Genomic DNA, 24,915 nt, shown 5'->3' on the forward strand with positions numbered 1-24,915 from the left:
GAATCACGAAATCCAAGGAAATCTTCATCCTCGGTGTCACTTTTGAACAACTCCCCCAACTCGGCAGGTAGACAAGACGCTGCTTCCTCTTCTACGTCGCTTACATCAGACTCGTCGTCAGTTGCAGTTCCAATTATTCCAGCCTTTCTGAATCCCGACAGGATGGTTGCGGTTGTCACTGAAGCCCATGCTTTGTCGATCCATTCAATGACTTCCAGGAAAGTTGCATGGCGCAATCTCCCGGTTGCCGTGAAGCTGTGCTCTCCATCCGTCATCCACTGCTCCCACAGGTTACGCAAAACTGACTTAAAGCTCCTATTCACGGAGATATCAAGTGGCTGGAGTATTTTGGTTAAGCCTCCAGGGATGATGGCAGGTATGGAGTTGAAAATTTTTTATTTATTTTTTAACTGTGGTGTGATGTGCGCTCTCATGCTATCCATCACAAGCAGAGCTTTGCGTGCTCTAAAGAAGCCATCCGGTCGCTTATTGTAGCACTTTGTAAGCCACAAGTTCATCATTTCTTGATCAATCCACCCTTTCTCGTTCACGGCGATTTCAACTGAGGAGGATTGGATTTTTGGCATGGTTTTTCGTTTGAAAATGACCATCGGTGGCAGTTTTGATCCGTCTCCACAACATGCCAGCACCACTGTGAAGTGTGATCTCTCATGACCAGTTGTAACGATATTCACACTTTTTTGCCCTTTCTCTGCAACACTTCGGCCCATGGGGATGTCAAAAGTGAGGGGGACCTCGTCCATGTTAATAATATGATCCGGTGTCACGTTGTGATCACTTACATGCTTGTCAATGAACGTGCGGAAACTGTCAACCTTGGCTTGGAAGTCCGCTGGCAGTTTTTGGGACAGTGTCGTCCTAGCTCTGATAGAGAGGCGTTTGCGCTGCATGAAGCGGTAACACCAAGAAGGTCCTCCCGCAAAGCCGTTTATATTCACCTCCCTGGCAACCACCTGGGCGTGGAGACGCAACTGCACCGTTGACAAACCTCTTCCAGCAGCACGTTGTTCAAGCACCCATGCGTGAACTCGTTCCTCCAACTGTGGCCACCTAGCTTGTCGCCCGCGATTAGCTTTCTTTGTTTTCTTCATTTCAGTAAGCATAACCTCCGCTTTTTGCCAGTCCCTTACAAGTTTTTCGCTCACTCCAAACTTTCTTTCTGCTGCTCGATTGCCGTTTTCGGCTCCATATTTCACTATCTGAAGCTTGTAAGCCGCAGAATATGACTTTCTTTTCGGCGCCATTTTCAATCAGCCCTTCTAATTGGTGTTTTTAGATAACAGGTGTGACAGATAAATATGAACCTCCAGAAACCGCGACAGATTCTGACGGGTCACAGAGTTCCCTGTAACACCTGTTATAGAAATGTGTAGGCTACTGTCTCTGCGCTCACAGATTTTGTAAAAAAAAACATATATAAGTCGCTCCGATTTATAAGTCGCACCCCCGACCAAACTATGACAAAAACCGCGACTTATAATCCGGAAAATACGGTAAATGTAAAAAAAATGTAACTACTCCTTAACATGCTGTTAAATAACTATTATTTTTTTTATTTAAGTATTTAGCCACCACAGTAATTACAATAAAATATTCAGTTTTGATATCACTTTTTTAAAAGGTTGTAACTTAAAAATTGTTAGAGATAAAGCCATACTGTAAATGAGAAAAATCATAAGTATGAACCAAAGTTTGTGATGGGAATAAATTAACACATCTAATTATGTGGAAAAGTTCCATTCAAATGCAATCATCACGCAGGAACAAAGATAATCAATACAAAATCAAAGAAAAACCAAAAAGCCACCACCTTGTCTTGTCATGGACATGCTGAAACCAAAAAAACCAACTAAAGTGGGCAAGATAAAGAACATTCCCCGAGTCAAAGAAAGAAAAGACGGCACTTTCAGGATCAGCACTGTACAGCTCCATAGGTAGCCGACTACCTATGGAGCTGTCCAGTGCTGATCCTGAGTGCCATATGTAGCCGGGATCAACATTTCAGCACATGCTGGAAAAAACAAAAAAGTTCAAATAACTTTCAATAGTCACCTCCAGCAGATTATTGATTTCCTGACTGCAGCGTGTTGCTATTGTTATTGCTATGTTGCTGAATTTTTCCGTTTGATCAGTTCACTAATTAAATTACAAAGATTGCATATTCAATTGTATAGTTGTAAAAATATATGGATAGATTATTGCTGTAACATAAATCATTTCAATTGATCAGGTTAAGAAAACCACACTACTCCACCGATCAATAATCAAACTTATTCAAGTAAATAATATAAAATAATGAAGAAAGAAAAATATCATCCAACACAAGTTATGACATTAACTTTGTCACATTTGAACAAATGTGGGCTGTTAAGAACATGTGTGAGAGATGCAGCATTTTACAAAAACAAATCTCTGCACACAGCTCTCCCAGGCCACAAAAAATGCCTTGGGGGGCCCACATTTGGCCCCCGGGCCTTGAGTTTGACACATGTGCATATGTGGAGCGGAAAGAAGGAAGCAGACCCAGAATGAATAAGCGCAGTGGACAGGGCAGTCCATCCAACCCAGACATGCCACACTCATTGATAGGCAAGTGCTTTCAGATTCCTGAGCGACGGTGTGGACCGAGTCCAACGTGGACAACGACTAAGACTCATGTGTCACCTAGTAGGAAACGGCATTCTCTTCCGTCACGTCACACGAGGGCACACCAAACTCGTCTGTGCACTTCAGGGACAGCGCAGAGGACGTTCGAGCTCTGTCACTGCCATGAGCGCGACCTGCTGTTTTCTTAGAAGTGACTGCTCTCAGCATCTGCTAAATATATTATTAAGTGATGTACATTTGGTTGATGTTTCTCAGACATGGACCGGTTGTGCTATCGTAGATCCTCAACAGATGACGGATGTAAAATAACCTTTTATTTGTAGCTTGCCGTCTTTTTTCACTCACATTCCACCAGCCTACATATGAATAAGACATGCCCATTGTCTTACATAAACGTAAAGGTGGCTGCAACACGCCAGGAATTCAACGTCAGCTGATCAACAGTCTGAGGTCTCCGTGCTTTTATTGAGCACCGGGACTCTGTGACGCTGCTGGGAGGCAGAAGGATGTGGCTTCTTCGTCTTCTTCATCTTCACCTGCTGGAAACAATAGGACACCCTGAAGAAGATGTCACAATTCAATTCAATTCAGTTTTATTTATATAGCGCCAGATCACAACATAAAGTCATCTCAAGGCACTTTACAGGATTAGCAGGGAAAGACCTGCAGGGAAACACAGAACCCAACTTGACCCACAAGAGCAACGGAGGCAAGGAAAAACTTCCCTTTAACGGGCAGAAACCTTGGACAGAACCTAGGCTCATGGTGGACGGCCATCTGTCTGGCCGGCTGGGTTGAGAGAGAGAGAAAGAGAGAGAGAGAGAATGGCAGGTCGGAGACGAGTCAAGGAGATGGATAGGGAAGTGATAGTGAGACAGAGCAGGAGCAGACAAAAACTAAATGCTAATGCTAGCGACGTGGACTTCAGTGTTGAGGGACACAGGTCCAGGTTCTGCAGCACCACGGACAGAAGGACCTGAAAGAGAGAGAGGGACAAACAGCGGGAGAGAGCGAACAAGACTACGGGGAATAGAGACATATTGCACACATCTATTTATAACATAAATAATCAGATAAAGGGGGAGGAGCTCAGTGTGTCATGATGTTAAGCCACCAATGCTGCCTAATGACAGCAGATTGATTATACTGATTACTGCATTGATTAGTTATAAGCTTTGTTGAAAAGGAAAGTCTTTAATCTACTCTTGAACATAGAGATGGTGTCTGTCTCACGAACCAAAACGGGGAGCCGATTCCACAATAAAGGAGCTTGATAACTGAACGCTCTGCCCCCCTGTCTGCTCTTGGAAATTTTTGGAACCACGAGCAGGCCAGCGTTTTGGGACCACAGGGTCCTAGTGGGGCAATACGGGATAATCATCTCTGTAAAGTATGGAGGGGCCTGGCCAGTGAGGGCTTTAAAAGTAAGTAGAAGGATTTTATATTCAATCCGTTCCCTAACAGGAAGCCAATGCAGAGACGCCAGAACAGGGGAAATGTGTTCTCTCAGTCTGGTCCCCGTCAAAACACGAGCTGCTGCATTCTGGATTAGCTGGAGATGTTTAATAGACTTTTTTGGGCAGCCGGACAGTAAGGAGTTGCAGTAGTCCAGTCTGGAAGTCACAAAAGCATGGACTATTTTTTCTGCATCTTTTCGGGTTAGTAGGTGCCTGACTTTTGAAATATTCCGAAGGTGAAAGAACGCAGTCCTTGAAATATGCTTTATCTGGGACTGAAATGACAGGTCCTGATCAAAGATTACACCCAGATTCTTGGCAGTGGTGCTGGTGGACACTGAGACGCCATCTAGTTCAACTACAACACTAGAACAGACATTTCTGAGATGCTTTGGCCCAAGAACCAGAACCTCAGTTTTATTTAGATTTAATAACAGGAAGTTCTCGGTCATCCAGGAGTTAATGTCCTTAAGGCACGTCTGAAGTCTAACTAACTGATTGACTTTGTCTGGCTGGACTGACAGGTACAATTGAGTATCGTCCGCATAGCAGTGGAAATTTATGCTATGTTTCTTAATAATGTTACCTAAGGGTAGCATATACAGCGTGAACAGAATAGGTCCAAGCACTGAACCCTGTGGAACTCCATATTTAACTTCAGTGTACGTAGAAGATTCATCATGAACACGTACAAACTGAAATCTATCAGATAAATATGATCTAAACCAGTTTAATGCAGATCCTCTAACACCAACAGACTGTTCCAGCCTCTGTAACAGAATCTGATGATCTATTGTGTCAAAGGCTGCACTGAGATCTAATAAAATAAGCACGGAGACAAGTCCATTATCAGACGCTAGTAAAAGGTCATTGGTGACTTTAACTAATGCTGTCTCTGTGCTATGATGAGCTCTGAAACCCGACTGGAAAACCTCAAATAACTGATTGTCTTGTAAGAATTCACACAGCTGACTGGAAACTGCTTTCTCTAAAAGCTTTGACAGGAATGGAAGGTTTGAAATTGGCCGATAGTTAGCCAAGACATCAGCATCTAATGTTGGTTTTTTGAGAAGCGGTTTGATGACTGCTGTTTTAAAGGACTTGGGTACATAGCCTGTGAGTAGGGATAGATTAATTATATTTAGCAAAGCAATACTGATTGAGGGGAAGACTTCTTTAAGTAGCTTAGTTGGGACCGGGTCTAAGAGACAAGAGCACGGTTTAGATGAGGCAATAGCTGCACTCATTTGCTGCAAGTTAATGGGGGTGAAGCTATCCAAGTAACCATCAAGAGTAACAGTCGTATCTCTACTTCCATTGCTCAGGGAGGGGTCAATGCCACACGAAGGCAGACGCTGATGAATGACGTCCCTAATCGATTCGATTTTGGTACTGAAGAAGTTCATGAAATCTTCACTACTGAGACCTATCGGGACAAAAGGGTCAACAGAGCTGGCGCTTTGTGTCAGCCTAGCTACGGTGTCAAAGAGAAACCTCGGATTAGATCTGTTCTCTTCTATTAGAGATGAGTAATATGCACCTCTTGCCTTGCGGAGCGTCTTCCTGTACATTTTCAGGCTGTTTTTCCAGATTAAGCAAGACTCCTCCAATTTAGTTGAGCGCCACCTTCTCTCCAGTCTTCGGGATGTTTGTTTTAACAATCTAATTTCAGAATTGAACCACGGAGCTTTCCTTTTTGGTTTTAGTTTTTTAATTCTTAAGGGGGCGATGGAGTCAAGCGTCGTGCGCATCAAGTCCCCAGCACCACCTACAAGATGATCTATGTGGGAGGGGCTAAAGTTACCACACGACTCCTCAGTAATGTTAAGGCTTGATAAAGAGTTTAATGCTGACGGGATCACTTCTTTGAATTTAGCAATAGCACCATCAGACAGACATCTAGTCAAGGCAGTTCTGTTTGATGGAACGTAGTCCAATAATACAAACGTAAAAGTGATGAACTTGTGGTCTGATAAAAAAGGGTTCAGTGGAAATACGATTAATTGATCAATATCAATACCATACGTGAGAACCAGATCCAAGGTGTGATTAAAGCTGTGGGTGGGTTCGTTCACTATCTGGGAGAAGCCAATTGAGTCCAGTAATGAGAGGAAGGCAGTAGCAAGGCAGTCGTCACTGACATCTACATGAATGTTAAAATCTCCCACAACAAGTATCTGTTCTGCTTTCAGAACTAAACTTGTTAAAAATTCTGAAAATTCTGACATGAAATCAGAGTATGGGCCTGGAGGGCGGTAGACTATAACAATCAGGACTGGCTGGCTTGATTTCCATGTTGGGAGTGACAGACTAAGAATAAGACTCTCAAAGGAGGTATAGTTTAATTTAGGTTTAGTGTTAATCTGGAGCTCAGAGTTATAGATGGCTCCAACTCCACCTCCTCGGCCGGCGTCTCGAGAAATGTGAGAGTTAACATAACTGGGAGGCGTGGCTTCATTTAAACTGAAATAATCTTCAGGACCCAGCCAGGTTTCTGTCAAAGAGAAAATATCAACATGCTGATCTGAGATCAGATCATTTATTAAAAATGCCTTTGACGCCAAAGAGCGAATATTCAAAAGTCCACATTTAATGGTTTTACTATTATTAATTTCTGTGGCAGCAGTTTTTATTTTTATAAGGTTTCCAGGAGTAACACGTCTCCTGTACAATTTAACAACCTTAGGGGGTCGGGGAACAGACACCATCTCTATAGACACCATCTCTATGGGGTTCCGTGTGGGGTTCTGGATGGGGTTCTGGGTGGGTGACTGATCCAGAGGACGCTCAGAGATGGGTGTAGGACTACATCTCTGACTCCTGGTCCCGACTCTGGATTGTCAGGGTTTTGGTTGTCTAACAAACTCGGTCAGATTGCTAGAAATGAGAGCTGCGCCAGCAAACGTAGGATGGACACCGTCTCTCCTAATAAGACCAGGTGTTCCCCAGAATGTCTGCCAGTTATTTACGAAGCCCACGTTGTTTTCCGGACACCACCTAGACAGCCAGCGGTTGAATGACGACATGCGGCTAAACATATCGTCAGCAGAGCTGTCCATGTAGCGTTAGCTTTAACGGAGCCTTCACAGAGGTGCAGGTCATCAGTGGACGCTCTTACCGCCTACGCATCAACAATGTGCAGGACGCCCATGTCCGTCTCTGTCAGGACAGAGTAGTGGTGAAATGCAAAGACACATTTCATGACATTTCTCTTTCTCTCTCTCTCTCTCTCTTTCCTCTGTCTCTGTCTCTGTTTTTCTCTGTCTCTCTCCCTCTCTCCCCTGTCGTCTCTTTCTGTCTGTCTGTCTCACTCTCATTAAGAAATATTTTTTTAATGAAAGCCTACAATTTTAACAAATGATAAATGGCAAAAAGTAAAATTATTTTTCTAAAGGTCATCATGCTCTGATTTTTGTGTATTCATAAAGTCTACAAGTTATATAATACTTTGGTCTAAGTTTAGATCGGGGTCGGCAACCTTTTTCATGACGCGAGCCACTTTACAATAGACTCTACCCCAACGTGCCAGTGGCGTTCCACTTTGGGACTCAAAAGGTGTGAACCCCAAAATGTGGAGACGGAGGTGAGAGAGTCAGGTTGTCAACCCCTGGTTTAGATGCTGCAAAAATAATTGCACACGCAAGATATTTTGCTGTTGTAGAAGTGGACATTTCTGTACAATCGGCTGACTATAAGCAACTAATTGTAATAAAGAACCGGTGCATCGGCGGACGTTAGACGCTCATGGGCTAAAGTCAAGGTCTGCTCCTTAAATGAAGTCACATCGAAAGGCTGGACACGCGTCTCTCGTCTTTCACTGCGTGCTGAAAACACACATTACATGTCTTTCAAAGCAGCAGTTCTGTGAAGCATCAATAGCTGATTAGTAAAGATTAACGAGGTGATTATTACATTAGCCTGAGACAATGTGATTGTGTGTGTGTGTGTGTGTGTGTGTGTGTGTGTGTGGCAGCCAATAAGACAATAGGGCAGAGGTTTGATTCTTAGCCAAAACAATGCATTGATTATTGTTAATGTTATGATTAAATTTAGGGAGTTTGCTGTGTCCTCTAACTGCGTGCATCTTGTCTCAGTCAGTTGCTAGAATGTAATTTTCTTAAATAAACACAATTGTAAATCCTCACAAATGTTTCGATAATGAGAATTAATAGGAAATTACATTAAATTAAAAATTGTATGTGTTTAAATGTGTCAAATATGGTTGGGTATCAGACCCATTGTCCAAAGATAATATAATTCTTATTTCCGAAACATTGATCCTCATTACCGACATGGCCTTCTCATTACCGCAACCTGGTCTTGTTTTACAAATTAAGTAATAATTATATTATCATATTTTGTTTTAAAATATACAGAAAAGTTATACAACACTAGTTATTTAGTGACCGAAACATACAAAATGTGTATGTTATCTTTTACAAAAGTAATTAAATAAACACAATTGTAAATCCTCACAAATGTTTCGGTAATGAGAATTAATACGAAATTACATTAAATTAAAAATGGCATGTGTTTAAATGTGTCAAATATTGTTGGTGTCAGACCCATTGTCCAAAGTTGTGTTTTTAATATAATTTATATTAAAAATAATAATTTAATATTTATATAATTATAAATTAAAAAACGTTTCCATTGTTATCAGCATTGATTTGAGTGTTTTTAGATGCTGGAACGGATTCAATTGTTTTTAGTTATAATATATGGGAACATTGATTTGAGTTACGAGCTCCGTCCAGCGATTTCTACTCGTATGTCAAGGTATTACTGTACCAGCAGTTATATGAGAAATCATTTCTCTAATTACATCACAGGAATGACTGAACATAACAACAAAAGCGATGTAAGTGGGCCTCTAAACATTACCACCTGACTCGAGAGAGGGGGGGGAGGCAGCATCACTGTCATCAGAAAGTAGCTCCGTAGCAATTACTGCTGCTGCATCTCTGCAAATGAAGGGGAGATGAATTCAATGCCATGTCTGATGGACAGCAGCTGAAAGAAGAGACTTGACCCCGTCTGACGGAAACACATACCAACACTCTGCCCTTTGTCGTCTGATCCATCATCTCCATCTCCGTCGACCCCCTGCTAATCCTCCCACCTCCTCTTCTGTCATCTTCACCACTCCAACCTCTTCCACCCATTTTCCTTCCTCCACCCCGACATCCTACCCCCCCCCCCCCTCTCCTGTGTCACAAGCTTAGTTTCTGTCTGTTCGTGACAGCTAACCAGTAATTACAGGTAATCATCTAAATGGACAGTAATTACTTCAAGGAGGGCGGGGCCTCAGATTGTCTTTACAATATTGTGAGTTGAAGTTTAGCCCACTACTTGCTTCTGTAACCCCCCCCCCCCCCAAGCACCATAAACCCGCACACAAACACACACAGAGCTTGATTGATTAGGAACAAAGTCACTTTATAGGAACAACTTTAAATACATTCACTGACTGAATATTGGGGACCCTGCATTAAGGGTTGTATGCTGCCTCCAGGCCGTCAGGAAGTCAGTGATCCACCTGCAGAGGGAGTCAAGCTGGAGCAGCTTGTCCTGGAGCAGTCCTGAGAGGATGGTGTTGAACGCAGAGCCGAAGTCCACAAACAGGGTCCTGGCGTAGGTTCCTGGGGAGTCCAGATGCTGCAGGGTGAAGTGGAGGGCCAGATTGACTGCGTCATCTACAGACCTGTTGGCTCGGTATGCGAACTGCAGTGGGTCCAGGAGGGGGGCGGTGAGGGTCTTCAGGTGGTGGAGAACCAGGCGCTCCAAAGACTTCATGACCACAGATGTCAGCGCCAACGGTCTGTAGTCATCGAGTCCTGTGACTTGGAGGACTTGAAGCAGGTTGGCACATGACAGGACTCCAGGGAGGTGTTAAAGATGTCTGTGAAGACAGGAGTCAGCTTACTGGCACAATGTTTCGGGGTGGAGGGGGAAACATTGTCCGGCCCCGCAGCTTTACGGGGGTTCAGCTTCATGAACTGTCTGTGCACATCTTGCTCGTGGATGCAGAGGACAGGGGGGTGGGGGGGGAGTGTCTGTGGAGGCCTTTGATGGAGTGCCCTCCGTGTTGTGGGGGGTTACTTGAGAGTCCAGGGGGGGCTTGTAGTTGGTAATTGTCCTCAGACCCCTCCATACCGCTGCTGGAGTCTGCGCGAATATGCTCATTTAGCATTCTTCAGCTCCCTGCTAAGCCTGTATTTCACCTCCTTATAGCTGAGCCTGTCGCCGCTCACAGTATCACACTATCCTCACACTCTCCTCACACTCTCCTCACACTCTCCTCACACTATCCTCACACTCTCTTCACACTCTCTTCACACTCTCCTCACACTCTCCTCACACTATCCTCACACTCTCCTTACACTCTCCTCACACTCTCCTCACACTCTCCTCACACTCTCCTCACACTCTCCTCACACTAGCCTCACACTATCCTCACACTATCCTCACACTATCCTCACACTGGCCCAGACATGGGCAAACTAAGGCCCGGGGGCCATATACGGCCCGTTAGGCTTTATAATACGGCCTGCCGAAGTTGTCCAAATAATATCATTAAATAAAATGTTATTATAAACCTCATTCATTTAACATTTTTCCCTGTAATGCTACCTGGAAAAGGCCAACTCCTTTCATGTAATGGCTTCTACATGTAATTTATATTAGTTCACACAAACACTCCATCCATCTGTTCCTGGCCCGGCCCCTCTGTCAAATATTAGGACCCATTGTGGCCCATGAGTAAAAAGGTTTGCCCACCCCTGCACTAGCCTCACACTAGCCTCACACTAGCCTCACCCTAGCCTCACCCTAGCCTCACACTAGCCTCACACTAGCCTCACACTAGCCTCACACTAGCCTCATTTGTCAGCAGATTTCAATCTATGCTATCTATCAACCCAACCTCTCGCGCATTCTTTCAAGCTTGGTTCCCATGTCAATTGGGCGCACACACGCACACACAGACTACCGGTACAAGCCCCTTTTTTGCCTATGTGTATTCCATGATGTTGATGATGATTCAGTCACATCAAAACTTGCAGCTCTGTTTGATCTGAACTTGTCTGGAGTGGAGGAGGAGATTTTGATTTTGGCTACCAGCAGCTACTGTCTGGACTCTGCAACCCTGGCTGATTCCATTCAGTTCATCAGATTAGGTAACGGCCAAAAATTGTTGTGCCTTAGGGTTCAAGCTGTTAGGGAGGATACACCAACATATTTTTTTTTACATAAACACTGAGTTCACCTTATATTTACAATATATATGTTTAGCATGTTTGATGGTCGATCATTTTTAGTTTATCATTTTGAAAGTAGCTCTCAATCCAGAAAGTGTGGGCACCTCTGCTCTACATAATATCAATCAGGTACATTTTATTTAGATTTAAATTAATTTTCCTATTGATAATTATTTTACTGGCAAAGAGATCAATAAAGGTGTATAAATCATGTCCTCCCTTCAAGCTCGAGCCATCGTGCTCTTGACACTGAGAGCCATTAGTCTCCTTTAGAGCTGAGCTGTCTCCTGTCTCGGTGTGACGGGTGATCTCTCTCCTCACTCTAATGACGATTATCTTTAATTCGCAGCGTCTCAATTAACAGCTTACTGCAGGTCAGTGATTAACAATTAGCTGATAAAGACCCTGACAGGCTAACAGGCCAGGAGACGGAGGATAATGGGCCACATCACAGGACATTTTCAAAGTTATGCAGGATGTTTATATTGAGAGAAATCAAGAGCACATTATTATTAGCATTTACAGAATTGTATTTCTTTTTCAACAGCTCAATTCTGGATGCATAATGTAAATAATGTGCCCAAACCTTGCTGCTCATCTTGATGCCTCCACCATCTCCCCTCTAACGAATAGGAAGCCAATCAAAAGGCGAGATACAATGGATAGCGGCCGCTTGTGGCCGAGGGTACGAAAAAGCTCCCACTTGCTGTTGCATCGGAAAAGGATGTCAAACGAAAGAAATAAAGAATGATTGTGTTGCAATTATTGTGTTATATGAATGTGTTCTAAGTACATCAAGTTGGGATCAAGCCATGGGTGGCTTGCGATGCCAAATCAAGCTATGCTATGCAGAGAGGAACCAGGGGATGTGTGTTGTCTTCACCTCTTATGAACGCAGACAGCAGCTCCTGAAGAAGAAGATCACCATGGTTGGCACAGTTAGAAAGAACAAGCCTGAGCTCCCACATGCACTAATTTGCATCAAAGGAGAGAGAGGTCTTTGTAAAACACGTACTGTGTGCTGCAGCTGGAATAAATAGATTTGCATACTACCCTACATGGGCTAATTAGTTGAATGAGTTATGTTGTTTGGTTCATGTGTTCACATTTTTCTATTGTATATTTTTCTTAAACTGACTCAATAAAAAATCATTCAAAACTCCTTTTAGCACATTTCTATTCTTTCTTAAGATATAGAAATACTATACTATACTATCTTTCTTCCCACCAATACAGGAAACAATAATACAATTGACAGTGTCTTAGCAACGAGTGGTGTCTTGAATAAATGCTGTCTTTCTGCCAGGTGGAGAGGGAAAGCTCAGGCATTCACACAATCTGTGGTGAATGACAAGCAAAATAAGATTTGGTGTTTCAAATTCAATTAAGCTGCTTATATTGGGGTTTTAATGAAGATAGGTCATTTACACCCGGGTGTATACAGAATATGAGGACATATTTCAAAATACGTAATCCAGAATCCAGGATGTCTTCTGGATCATCACCAAAAATGGAGTACGGTAGTCTTCTCCTGGTAACATTCTCAACATTTCCTGGGTATTTCATCAAAATCTGTCTGAAACTTTTAGAGTTGTATTGCTAACAGACAGACAGACAGACAGATTTTTGTTGCCTACACGTTTTTACACATTTGACATAAACTAAAAAAATAACAATAATAATGTACACGGTAATTAGTGGACTGTAAATATGGTAGCATTTTACTGACCCACCCCCCATCACCACTAACACACATGCATATACATGGTCATGCAAATGTTCATGGGGAGATGGAGAGCACAGAAATCAGCCCCCCCCCCACCCGCCCTGTCACAACGTGTTCACCCACACACTCTTAATAGCTGTTCAGAAATCACATTTGGTAAATTGCATTGTGGCACTAACCTTTTCTCTAGTAATTAAATGAGTGAGGAGAGGAAGCCTGCATTAATGAAGTCAGCAGTTTACTGTCTCTCTTGCTCACACACACACACACACTAATCCATGCCAGTCGATTGGTTTTGATCAGCTCATGAAGTTTCATGTCAGGATACTTTTATTTCTTGTAATCACATTTGTAGAATATTTACTGGATTACTGAGAACGTTGGACATCTGCTGGAAGACACGGGATAGGAGAGGACCGTGAGGACTGTGGTGCCACCATCAGACAGGGGTCACCCTTGTCAGGTGTGTGTGAACGCCATCAGGACAGGGTCACTACAATTAACAACAGCGCTGTTCAGTATTGTTGCGTCTGTGCTCAGTGTTGTTTGTTAAGGAAGAATTGGAGTTATACAAAATGAGTTTCATTTTGAGACTGTTAAATGTTGGTTTGGCTTCTTCAGGTGTGCTCCTTACTTTACATAGTTGTTTGGAGAGTCTATTTCCGACTCTAATAGAGCTGTGTGAGTCGATGTCCCATAGAGCCTGTGAGAGCTGTGTGCAGACATTTGTTTTTGTAAGATGCTGCATCTCTCACATGTTCTTAACAGCCCACATTTGTTGGTTGTTCTGCAGTTCTGCCCCTCTCAACTGTGATAAAAGAGTTTTGAACAAAGTTAATGTCATAACTTGTGTTGGATGATATTTTTCTTTATTTATTATTTAATATTATTTATTTGAATACGTTTGATTGTTGATCGATGGATTAGTGTGGTTTTCTTAACCTGATCAATTGAAAGGATTTATGTTATAATAACAGCAATAATATATACATATATTTTTACAACTATACAATTGAATATGCAATGTTTGTAACTGTGAATGTTTGTGAACTGATCAAATGGAAACATTCAGCAACATGGCAATAACAATAGCAACACGCTGCAGTCAGGAATTAATAATCTGCTGGCGGTGACGATTGAAATTTATTTGAACTTTTTTGTTTTTTCCAGGATGTGCTGACATGTTGATCCCGGCTACATATGGCACTCTGGTTCAGCACTGGACAGCTCCATAGGTAGTCGGCTACATATGGAGCTGTCCAGTGCTGATCCTGAAAGTGACGTCTTTTCTTTCTTTGACTCGGGGAATGTTCTTTATCTTGCCCACTTTGGTTGGTTTTTTTGGTTTGTGCATGTCCATGACAAGACAAGGTGGTGGTTTTTTGGTTTTGTTTTGATTTTGTATCGATTATCTTTGTTCCTGCGTGATGATTGCATTTGAATGGAACTTTTCCACATAATTAGATGTTAATTTATTCCCATCACAAACTTTGGTTCATACTTATGATTTCTCTCATTTACAGTATGGCTTTATCTCTAACAATTTTTAAGTTACAACCTTTTAAAAAAGTGATATCAAAACTGAATATGTTATTGTAATTACTGTAGCGGCTAAAGACTTAAATGAAAAAAAAATAGTTATTTAACAGTATGTTAAGGAGTAGTTACATTTATTTTACATTAACTGACATTACATTTAGTTACATTTTTTATTGTGTTACGCTTTACATTTGGCATTTGGAGGGCAAAGATAATGCTAATGTGGCCCTTGGAGAAAATGAGTTTGACACCCCTGGTGTGGATAGATAGATAGATAGATAGATAGATAGATAGATAACGTGACAGGAATGAACTTGTAGTAAGAACATATCCTACTGTATTGTGACCCTACTGTAACGTGTGGGGTTTTATATCATGTTTATGGGGGGACAGGTGTCTCCTTTCCAGTGAGGGGTGCTGATGCATGAATGTAACATGATGTTGGTAAGTAGGTTATATTAGACAAAATGGGCCTTTCCAGAACCCCTGGATGCAAGTACAACACTAACTCTGAGACCCCAAATCCCCAAATACATCTTTTTGTTTTCACAGGCCTCACAAATGACTTTTCCCTTTTGATTTTGTTTGCTTCAAAACATGAATAAGCCGCATTTAGACACATTTGGCCCGTTCATCAATTTGCAGTTATTTTTGTTCCTATCTTGCTTTAATCTGTTGTACTTATTAAATTATATTACATTTCTGGACCAACACAAATTATTTCCTCTCTGTAAATTATTCACCATTCCTGCTTCTGCTTCTAAAAGACCATTTCATTAACTTTATCCATTTAGTTCAAATTTATAAATGTAATTGGGTTGTGATATCTGTGCATGTACATATTTGTCAGACTTTTTGTGTGTGTGTGTGTGTAGATGTCCGGTGTAAAAAGAAAGCTTTTAATTGCACTGTTCTTTGATCAAGGCATGTTTATTAGCGTGTGAAAGTCACATTAACCTTTCCATCGGCCCTGACATTTCCACTCCCCCTAAATGGAGAATTAAAGACCATTGGAAAGTCATTAGTGAAATTTACGACTTCTGTTGGCTGGTCAGCCATTTGTGAAGATGCAGGACCACAAGAGGACTGTTCACAATCTTCTGCCAAGTCACTTTTTATTCCGTAAAGGAGATGTCTGCAATGATGAAATGCTTTTCCTCCAATGGAGGAGTCTAACATAGTTGATAATTACAGTTTGATGGGGGGAGAAGAACAACACAAATTTATTTTTTACATTTCTGATGTAGGGATTTCACCTACTTTTTAGGAGAGCTAGCAGCATCAGAGGAGCTGAACAAATATCATTTTCTACCAAGTTTAAAAATCCTTCTCATCCTTGCACTGAAATATATGGATCAGCAGATCAGGACTGTATTTAACCCTTTAAAACCAAGTGTCAAGGCCTAAGGCAGGTAAGAATGCGAGGCGGTTTGAGTGGGAGTCCAAAGTCAGAGCTTTATTCTTTCATTACCAGGTAGTCTGTCCAGAGCAGCAGACAGATCAGGTTTGGGGCGGGCAGAAACAGGTCCAAGGGGCAGGCGAAGGTCATACACCAGGCGGTCAGGCAGGTCAGGCAGACAGGTCCGAGGTGGGATTCCGGGATCAGGCAAGGTCGGTACACGGGGAGGCAGGCGCTGGAAGGGTGCTGGAAGGAGTGGTAACATGACATTACAATCTGGCGGGGTTTTGTTGTCCGGGCTGGGGTTATGTAACGTCAGGGCTGATGAGGGATGCGTTGCAGGTGGTGATGGGAGCACAGGTGCCAGGAATTAGCTGATGGCAGGGCGGATCTGTGGAGGCGGGGAAGTGGGTGTGGAGAGTGGCACAGGCTGTGACACCAAGTGCATCATATTTAATACACTTGGCCTTTCAGGATTTTGAGACTTATTTTTTTGCCTTGAAAACCCTTATGTATACATTCAGATACGTGCATGTATTTCCCATGCAAACATTTTAAATATATTCCATTTAAGCACAAATATACAAAAGTATGCTAATTATTATTATTTATTTTTTACAAATTTGAAAAAAGCTTCCATTAAGACCTTATTTTCCAAATTTTCTTTTTTTCTGGCAATTATTACACTGTTCAGGTTTTTAATGGTTAATGGTTAAAGCTAAACCCTTACACTTTCATTTCCACATTAATTAAAAGCTAGGTCCATCTCACCGTGAGGAAACAATAAGTTGGTTAGTGGGAGAAGATCATAGAAGAGGACTTGTATGCTGGTTTGAGCATTCCCTGCATGTATAACGGGCCATTCCTAGTGTTGAAGGAAAGCACGAGTTCCTATATCAGAATGTAACGGATGCTGATAAGTCAGTCTTGTTTGGGAGAACCGCAGGAGAGAAAGCAAGGAAGAATGAGCCCTGAACAGAGCCTTGTGGGATACCATGTCAAACGCTACCACTACAAAGTACAGCATGAGGATAACATCTTGTGTTTTTTAATGCAGAAGGAGCACCTTAGTCAAGTGGTCTGCCTTGAAATAAACTTGTGGGGATAATGGTGGCTGCTCTGGAGCTATGCAGGCAGATGAGGGATGTGTTTATAGTTCTTATCATCTGAATGGTTACATTTATCTCAACTAGGTTACAGTCTTGATGCTTTTCAAGTATTTAGGACATGACCAGTTTGACATAGAGGTGCCAGCAAAGGTGGTGAGGACAGACCACAAAGCCAACTTTTTTCAAAAAGCAGGTTCACTCTTGTTGGAATCTGAGTCACAATGTAAACCCATTAAAGAGCTTCGAGGTCGTCAACTGCCATCTTGATTATAGCTGTTAACTGGGAGGAGCATGCGCATAAGAAAAATGTGTGACTTGCCAACTTCCCACGGGTGGATGCCTTTCCACCATGTCCACCCCGGTCATTTATGTATTTGTTTGTGTATGTGTGGCCCTGCAATGAGCCGGCGACTCCTCCTTCGGTTAACGGATGAAGATGAGACGATGGCAACCGTCTCATTTTCAACAAGATGAATTATCAGTAGATTAATGCTTGTTTCAAGGATCCTTGAATTTAAAATAAGTATTTGATTAAGTCCTGGTTATCCCCAATCAAGGGGAGCATGGAAGAGAAAATCCACAATTTACTGAACTGAGATATTTTACAAATAACATTTTCCTGATCTGAAAAAACTGACGAAGGTGGTGCCTTTATTTTCAAGGTAAATCAAGCCTGAGTAAAAATGCATTAATTAAACCCTATTAAACAAGTTATCTGTTTCTGAACTGTTGAATTCAAACAGTTAAACTAGAGTCCGTCTGTCCAGCCATCCATCGATCCGTCCAGCCATCCATCGATCTGTCCATCCATCCGTCTGTCCATCCATCGATCTGTCCATCCATCCGTCTGTCCATCCATCATTCATCCATCCATCATCCGTCCGTCCATCCATCCACTTTCTTGTAGATGACATCAATCATCCCTTCTCCACTTGCTTTATCCACCTTGCGGGTCACAGTCTGAGCGAGAGGTGGGGTACACCCCGGACGAGTCACCAGCACATCACGGGACACTACAGAATCTAAGAATAAATGAATCTAAGTGTAACGAACCATCACACAATGTATAACATATAAAAAATATATAAAGTTATATTTACAACGACATGAAGTCTCCTTTATCGTGATCCGATCTTAATGATCACTGACGGAGGAAAACAGATCTGTGGCCACCCACAGATCTGTTTATCCTCCTGCTAAACTGATCAGCTGTTTTTGACCAGGAAGAGATTCTGGCTATAACAAGTCAGTCTGACCCCGCAGGTTTCCAGTCAGGTTTAGTCTGAACATCTGCCTCTCTGAAACTGTTAATCCTGATAAAGCTCCACGACAGTGGGTGGCATGTCATCTATAAGAATGCCAGTTGCACACAACTGTCCCACTGGGACTGAGCTGCCTTCCACTGGGTTGGTACTTCTACTCCGTTGATGATAGTATTTATAGTATTGTACTTCCCTCCAGTGGACTAACATTGAAATGGCCTCCATCACTTATACTTTTAAGTATAACAACAATGTAAGAGGCAATTTTTTTCTTTGAAATATTCAAATGCTTGCTGTAATATTTGTGTGTGTGTGTGGGGGGGGGGTCTCTTAGTACATCGAGTCTAACAGAGACCCATCATTTCTAACATAAGAAAGCACATGGCGACAGTGGCGAGTAAACGCAGTACAAATGTAAACTCATGGTTGTAGCACTCTGCTGCCACCAAGTGTGCACTTCTATCAAGTACAGTCAACACAACCCCAACATAAGATAGGTAAGATATATTTAGAACAATTTTTTTGTCATCACATAAAGTAAGTATCGACAAAGGCGTGTATTTTGGCAAGCTCTCTTGATAGCAGCAAATTCTCAGTCCTTCAATCAATCAACAATCAATCAGCATTTATTGTCATTGTCAAATGAATAACAACGAAAATAGGTTGGAGCGGCACACACTGCATAGTTCTACGAACGTGCATAATATACAGATAATAAATAGTTAAAAGTAAAGTACAAACGTAGACATAGAATGATAATAATAATAATTATCTCAAAAAGCACTCAGAGAGCGCACGCAGACCTTCACCATGCAGCCCATTCCCAATGTTGGCACAGCCATCTTAAGAAGCACTAGTTCCACGGGACGGAGGGAAAAGAAGCAACACAGTCTTTGGTGGGTTTGATCGGCAGCACAGCTCCTCAGAGCAAGCGGCAGTTATTTATTGCCAATCTGCAACACCTGCGTGAGTATAACTCCTCCCACCTCAGGTCAATTGGTTCAATGCAAGAACACTCCCAGCACCTGAATAGCAAAGCTCAACCCCCACTTGTTCAGTACAATTCTTTACAAATATTTATACTTTTTGTTTCTTTTTTCTTATATACACACCAAAAACATGACACACATATTTGTCCAATCTGACTCGAGTTACAGGCTTTGTTAGAATATCCGCCACCAAGTCGGCTGTTGGACAATATTCAATTGTTATTTTTCCATCACCATGTGCAGATCAAACAGTGATATCTAATATCAATGTGTTCACACCTTTGACAGCATACAGGATTCTTTAACAGGGAAATTGTGCCTTGATTGTCTTCATAAATTGTCACTGATGCATATTGTATTCTGCTTCACATGTGGACAAAGCAACAGCGGAGCGTGTCTGAGACTTCCAGGAAATTATAGGCCCAGCCTTAGTTAAAGTCTATAACAGTGACACTTATTTTGTCATTCTGATCTGCTGCCCAGTCTGCATCACTATATGCCACACGTTTGAGGCTATACTAAGGAGAAGTAAGTATTTGTGAGCAGCAGTATGGCTTTATCCCGAGGAACACTACCACAGACGCAATGTTTGCGTTGATGCCAGCAATGGAGAAGTACAGGAAAGGTCAGAAGGAGCTGCATTGTGTCTTTGTATCTAGAGAAAGCCTATGACAGGGTACCCAGAGAGGAACTGTGGTACTGCATGAGGAAGACTGGAGTGGCAGAGAAGTACATCAGAGTAGTTCAGGACATGTATGACAGTTGTACGACAGAAGTGAAGTGTGTAGTAGGAGTAACAGGGGAGTTTAGTGTCGAGGTGGGATGCACCAGGGATCAGCTCTGAGCCCCTTTTTGTTTGCCACGGTGATGGATAGACTAACAGATGAGCTGAGACAGGAAGCTCCTTGGAATATGATGTTTGCAGATGACACTGATCTGCAGTGAGAGCAGGTAGAGAAAAATCTAGAGAAGTGGATGTCTGCTCTAGAAAAGAGAGGAGTGAAGGTGAGAAGGAGTAAAACAGAGTACATGTGTGTAAATGTAAATGAGAAGACAAGAATGAGACAATGAGAGGGACAGTGAAGGTTAGACGTTTTGGAGACAAGGTCAGAGAGACCAGACTTTGATGGTTTGGACATGTCCAGAGGAGAGACAGGGACTATATCGGTAGAAGGATGCTGAGGATGGAGCTGCCAGGGAACAGAGCTAAAGGTCGACCCAGGAGAAGATACATGGACGTAGTGAGGGAGGACATGAGAGTGGCTGGTGTTGGGGAGGACGATGCAAAGGACAGGGTGAAGTGGAGATTGATTTACTGTCTGGTGATCCCTCACGGGACCAGCCGACAGTACAGTCTCTGAGTTCTGGCTCTCATCATCATGATGATGAATATATTTATTAGATAGAATGTTAAAGCAGTACAAATACAGTCAAACAATAGTATGTATTACTGTACAAGTACAGTCAAACACCCTGCCTAACAGGAGCATTTCAAAAAAGCCCTTGCGGTTTTGTTTCCGTTGAAGGTCCTTCGTGCATAAATCATCGACATGTAACAATACCAATAAAAATACAATGAATTACTCCAATGATGCAAAATAACAATAAATAATAAAAGACACATAATATGTACAACGTAGGTGGACAAAAAGAGGGGGGGGGGGGGGGGGGGGGTGATTGATCTGGAGAGAGTCGTGATGACTATCTCCGTTTCTGCCCCCCTGAAAGGTGTATTTTTAGGGCCGTTTTGAAGGAGGCCAAAGAGGTGCATGTTTTGAGGGCAGGAGTCAAACAGTTCCACCCTTGGGGGGCAGTATTGTAAAACGATGATTTCCCCATGTTTGTCTTAGAGGAGGGTGTAACCAGGTTGTTGTTTGAGCTCCCTCTAGTATTGTGGCTGTGGGTGTCACTAAATCTTTGAAGGTGTTTATTCAGGTATGCAGGGATCATCTGGACTAGCGAGAAACTCCTTGGCCGGAACCTCATTTGACGGCGCACACAACAGTTTGGGGATTGTTTTTGGAAAAGCTGAGTTACAGTATGTGAACAGAAACACCACTTCCTTCTGTTTCCTGCGAGAACTGACCTCCAACCCCTGCATCTTGCTCCCAGCATCGAGTCAGACACATGGCGTCCCCCAGGGAGTTGGACAGCATGTGCTCTGCAGGGTCCCTGCTTTCCTTTGCCCGATTCTCTGTGTATTTTTTAACTCTTAAATTCTAAAAATAGAGCTGAGTGCGGATGTTGCTGCTGGGTTACATAAGCCTGGGGGGGCTGAAGTGTCAAGAATAAGAGGTTGTACAGAAAGTTTCAGGATCTTCGTTCTCACAAAGTAAACAATCATGGAAGAAAAGACAGTTTCCTGGAACAGCTTCACGCATGGAAATCTGCACAGAATTCACTTCAAGTGTCAAGATTTGGTCACTTTTTAATAATAAACTCAAGAAGAAGTTTTTGTTTACTTTACCGCACTGTAAAATCTGAGAGCAATGACGTCAGTATCTCAAAACATATTTAGTCTTATCTTAGTATATTTCCACATTTATTGATGTATTTTAACCGTGATACTGCTTCCACATGCAAGTACTGTCTCCTCAAATACATCTTGGCGAATGTATTTGTATAAACACTGCTATTAGTAATAATAAAGATGATAATGTATCTAAGTATGTGAAATCATAGGTTGTTGTTTATCGCACAGTTTTATTTATTTATACCATATTATACACATATAAAATCAATAACCATGTGATAACAGGAGGAGAGGAAAGACTTCTGACAAGAAGAAAGGACGAGACACAATGGAGCAATGAAGACACACTACTGTATAAAAAACAAAGAAACAGTATACAAATATTCTAATTGGTCACTCTTAACACATAAATATGTACAGATAAAAACTAGTGACCTAATTTCCACTAGATTTTTTGGTGGGGGAGTTTCAGCAAAGCCGGGACTCGTCTGTCCTCTTTGAGAGAAGATATTTATACCGTCTCTCTCATTGATGTTAAAACAGTAGCATTAGCTTGATGTGATTTTTTTATTTGAGAAATATCAGAGCTCCATGTTTTCGTTTGTTTTAATGTTGGTTTTTCTCAGCGGTCTTCTCGTCTGTTTACTTGTTTTGGTCAGCAGAATTATGGAAACAAACAAAATACGACGGAAGGATAAAGTGTGGAACAGACAAGAAGCTTTGCACTCTGTTGCAGATGTGTGAACGTTTTACTCTGGTTTATAACATCAAGGTCAGGAACCTTCACATTTTTTGTCACATGACACAAAAGGTACGACACTGTTAATGTTCGTATGATATTTTCATCTGTATTTAGTGCACATCATGAAAGGCGAGGGTACAGCTTCCTGTCTAGCGTCTTCGGAACTAAAATAGGATGAGAAATGAGTAACTGGAGAGAGGAAGCGAGGGAGAGAGGGGGAGGCTGGCTGTGCATTGGGGTGCTTGATCTTGTACTGATTACAGTGGAGTCGGGGGCCGAGGTTGTGAAGGAGGCCAACTCGTGTTCATCACAGTTTTTTCTTCGTTGTCTAAGTTTAGATCTTGGCTCGCAGTCAACTTCTCAAGTAACCAGACTGGAGACTCACTTCAGCTGCTGCCGACTGAGACAGAACTCCACACGGCGCTTTAAAGGGCGACACGCACGGACAGGAAAGTGGTGACAAAAGTCACAGGAACCCAGGCGAGGACGCAGAAGAGCTACTCATGGTAGATGCTCTCAAGTGATGCGACACTTGAAACAGGAGACGCATTTGAAAGCAGAAAACGCAGCGATTCCAACTCTTCTGTTCGTCTCTGCTTTCGTCTACTGAGACAGGGCAATGACAGAAGAGGCGTCCGGGGGAGTTGACTCACCTGCCGGCTCCGGGTCTGAGCAGCAGGCTCCACATTTCCTACAAGACGTCATCTTCCACGGCAAGTTTAAGGTCAGTTTCTCCGAGACAAACGAGTAGCAGACAAGGATGATGATGATGATGACGAGGAAGGATGATGCAGACCGTTGGTTGTATTCGTCTTTACATAGTCATTATTTTATTGTACGAGATATTATAATCACATCAAATACATTTTGGTAAAAATATGCAACCAAAGCAACAACATGGTTTGTTCTGTTCAAGAGCAAAACAGTAACGTTTAACTCTTTGAGTGCCATTCACGTCTAAAGACGTTTTCTGAAACCAAAACGTTCACTGCCATTTCTGACATTGAAATCTGCCTCTCTTCAATGGCCAATAACTCCAGAACAAAAATGAGTTATGAAAGAAGAGACTTTAATCTTTCATTTGCTACGTTCGGGCTTGGAAAATCGGGAAAATGCGCAAAAACTGGGGCACTCAGAGCCGAGCTGAGAATGGTTTGCGATGGTGAGTTAATGGTGTGTTTCTGGTTTAAAATGTTCTTGACTCTGGACATGTTGATGAACTACATATAGAAGATGAAAATCACTCTGCAGCTAACGCGCCCCCTTCTCCGGTGGTCGAAGCAGCAAAGAGCCCATAAAAGCGTCGGACAGTCATAAAGCAACGGAGCCTCTTTCACCAAACACATATTTAAACCAAACTTACGCACAAACACATAAATGACTCTTTTCTTAGGATGTACCCATAAACTGTGACGTCGCCCGAGTGTAATAGACCTCAAGCAAATCATGCCACATGTTCATTTTAGCATTCTAGTTGCCCAGTAGTCATTTTAAGGACTTGTTTTCAAAGAGCAGAGCAGAACGGTGACTTCAGACACGACAGGAGACAAAAGACTCCAATTTAATATCAGTAATGGCCATGTAGCGGCTCATCGTTGCAACATTCTCAAATGTTTTGCATGTATTTCCCGTGTCCTGGTCTCATGATCTTTGCTTGGCAGCTGATGATGTGTTTTCAGGTTGCTAATTTTATATAATGCTGCCATTTTCATGTGAATGCATGTGTGGAATGGTGTCAGCACTAAACAGAGTCAAGACTCCAACGTATGAATTATATTTATAAGGATGCTGCAGTTCGACACCCGTGGGCGGGTGAGAGGCGGGGTTCCACCCCTGAAGCGTTGTCAGAGCATCGCGGCGCAACACCCAGACAGAGAACCAGTTACGCATGCGCTACGGACAATTTTACTTTTTCATCGGTGTTAAATTTAAATTTATATTGAAAACATGTTCGAAAAATGTTTTGTATGAGATCAGCGGCAGCTGACGACGACCCCTGCTGATATTTGTTGCGTAAAGATCAGTTTGCGGGTGCAGTGAAGGAGAAGACCCCCGAAAACATTGCTGAAAAAAGACAAAAACCACGTCACTTTCACAGTGAACGGGAGAAGGAGTTCTTTTTTCTTTTTTTTACCACTGTGAAAGATTCCTGTGTGCTTCATTTGCGGGGCAACTGTGGCGATGACAAAGCGGCTCAATGTTTAGAGACATTTCTGACTGGGTCGAAACATTTTACCCCGCTAACTCCCCGCCGTGCCGTGTTTTATTTCAGAAGTGTGTATCAAACTGGTAGCCCTTTGCATGAATCGGTAGCCAGAAAGTAGCCCTCGGT

The 24,915-nt window shown here is 42.4% G+C and overlaps 1 protein-coding gene across 1 annotated transcript in view; it reads left to right on the forward strand.

Annotated features, from left to right (window-relative positions):
• The first annotated feature begins 23,202 nt into the window (after positions 1–23,202).
• LOC137893626 (anoctamin-1-like) overlaps positions 23,203–24,915 on the forward strand; it is a 39,944-nt gene continuing 38,231 nt past the window's right edge. Inside the window, exon 1 of the mRNA XM_068739041.1 lies at positions 23,203–23,307. Within this exon, the coding sequence (XP_068595142.1) occupies positions 23,203–23,307 (105 nt within the window). The remainder of the gene's footprint in view (positions 23,308–24,915) is intronic.

This window comes from Brachionichthys hirsutus, chromosome 5 (genome assembly GCF_040956055.1).
Source record: "Brachionichthys hirsutus isolate HB-005 chromosome 5, CSIRO-AGI_Bhir_v1, whole genome shotgun sequence".
NCBI lineage: Eukaryota > Metazoa > Chordata > Actinopteri > Lophiiformes > Brachionichthyidae > Brachionichthys > Brachionichthys hirsutus.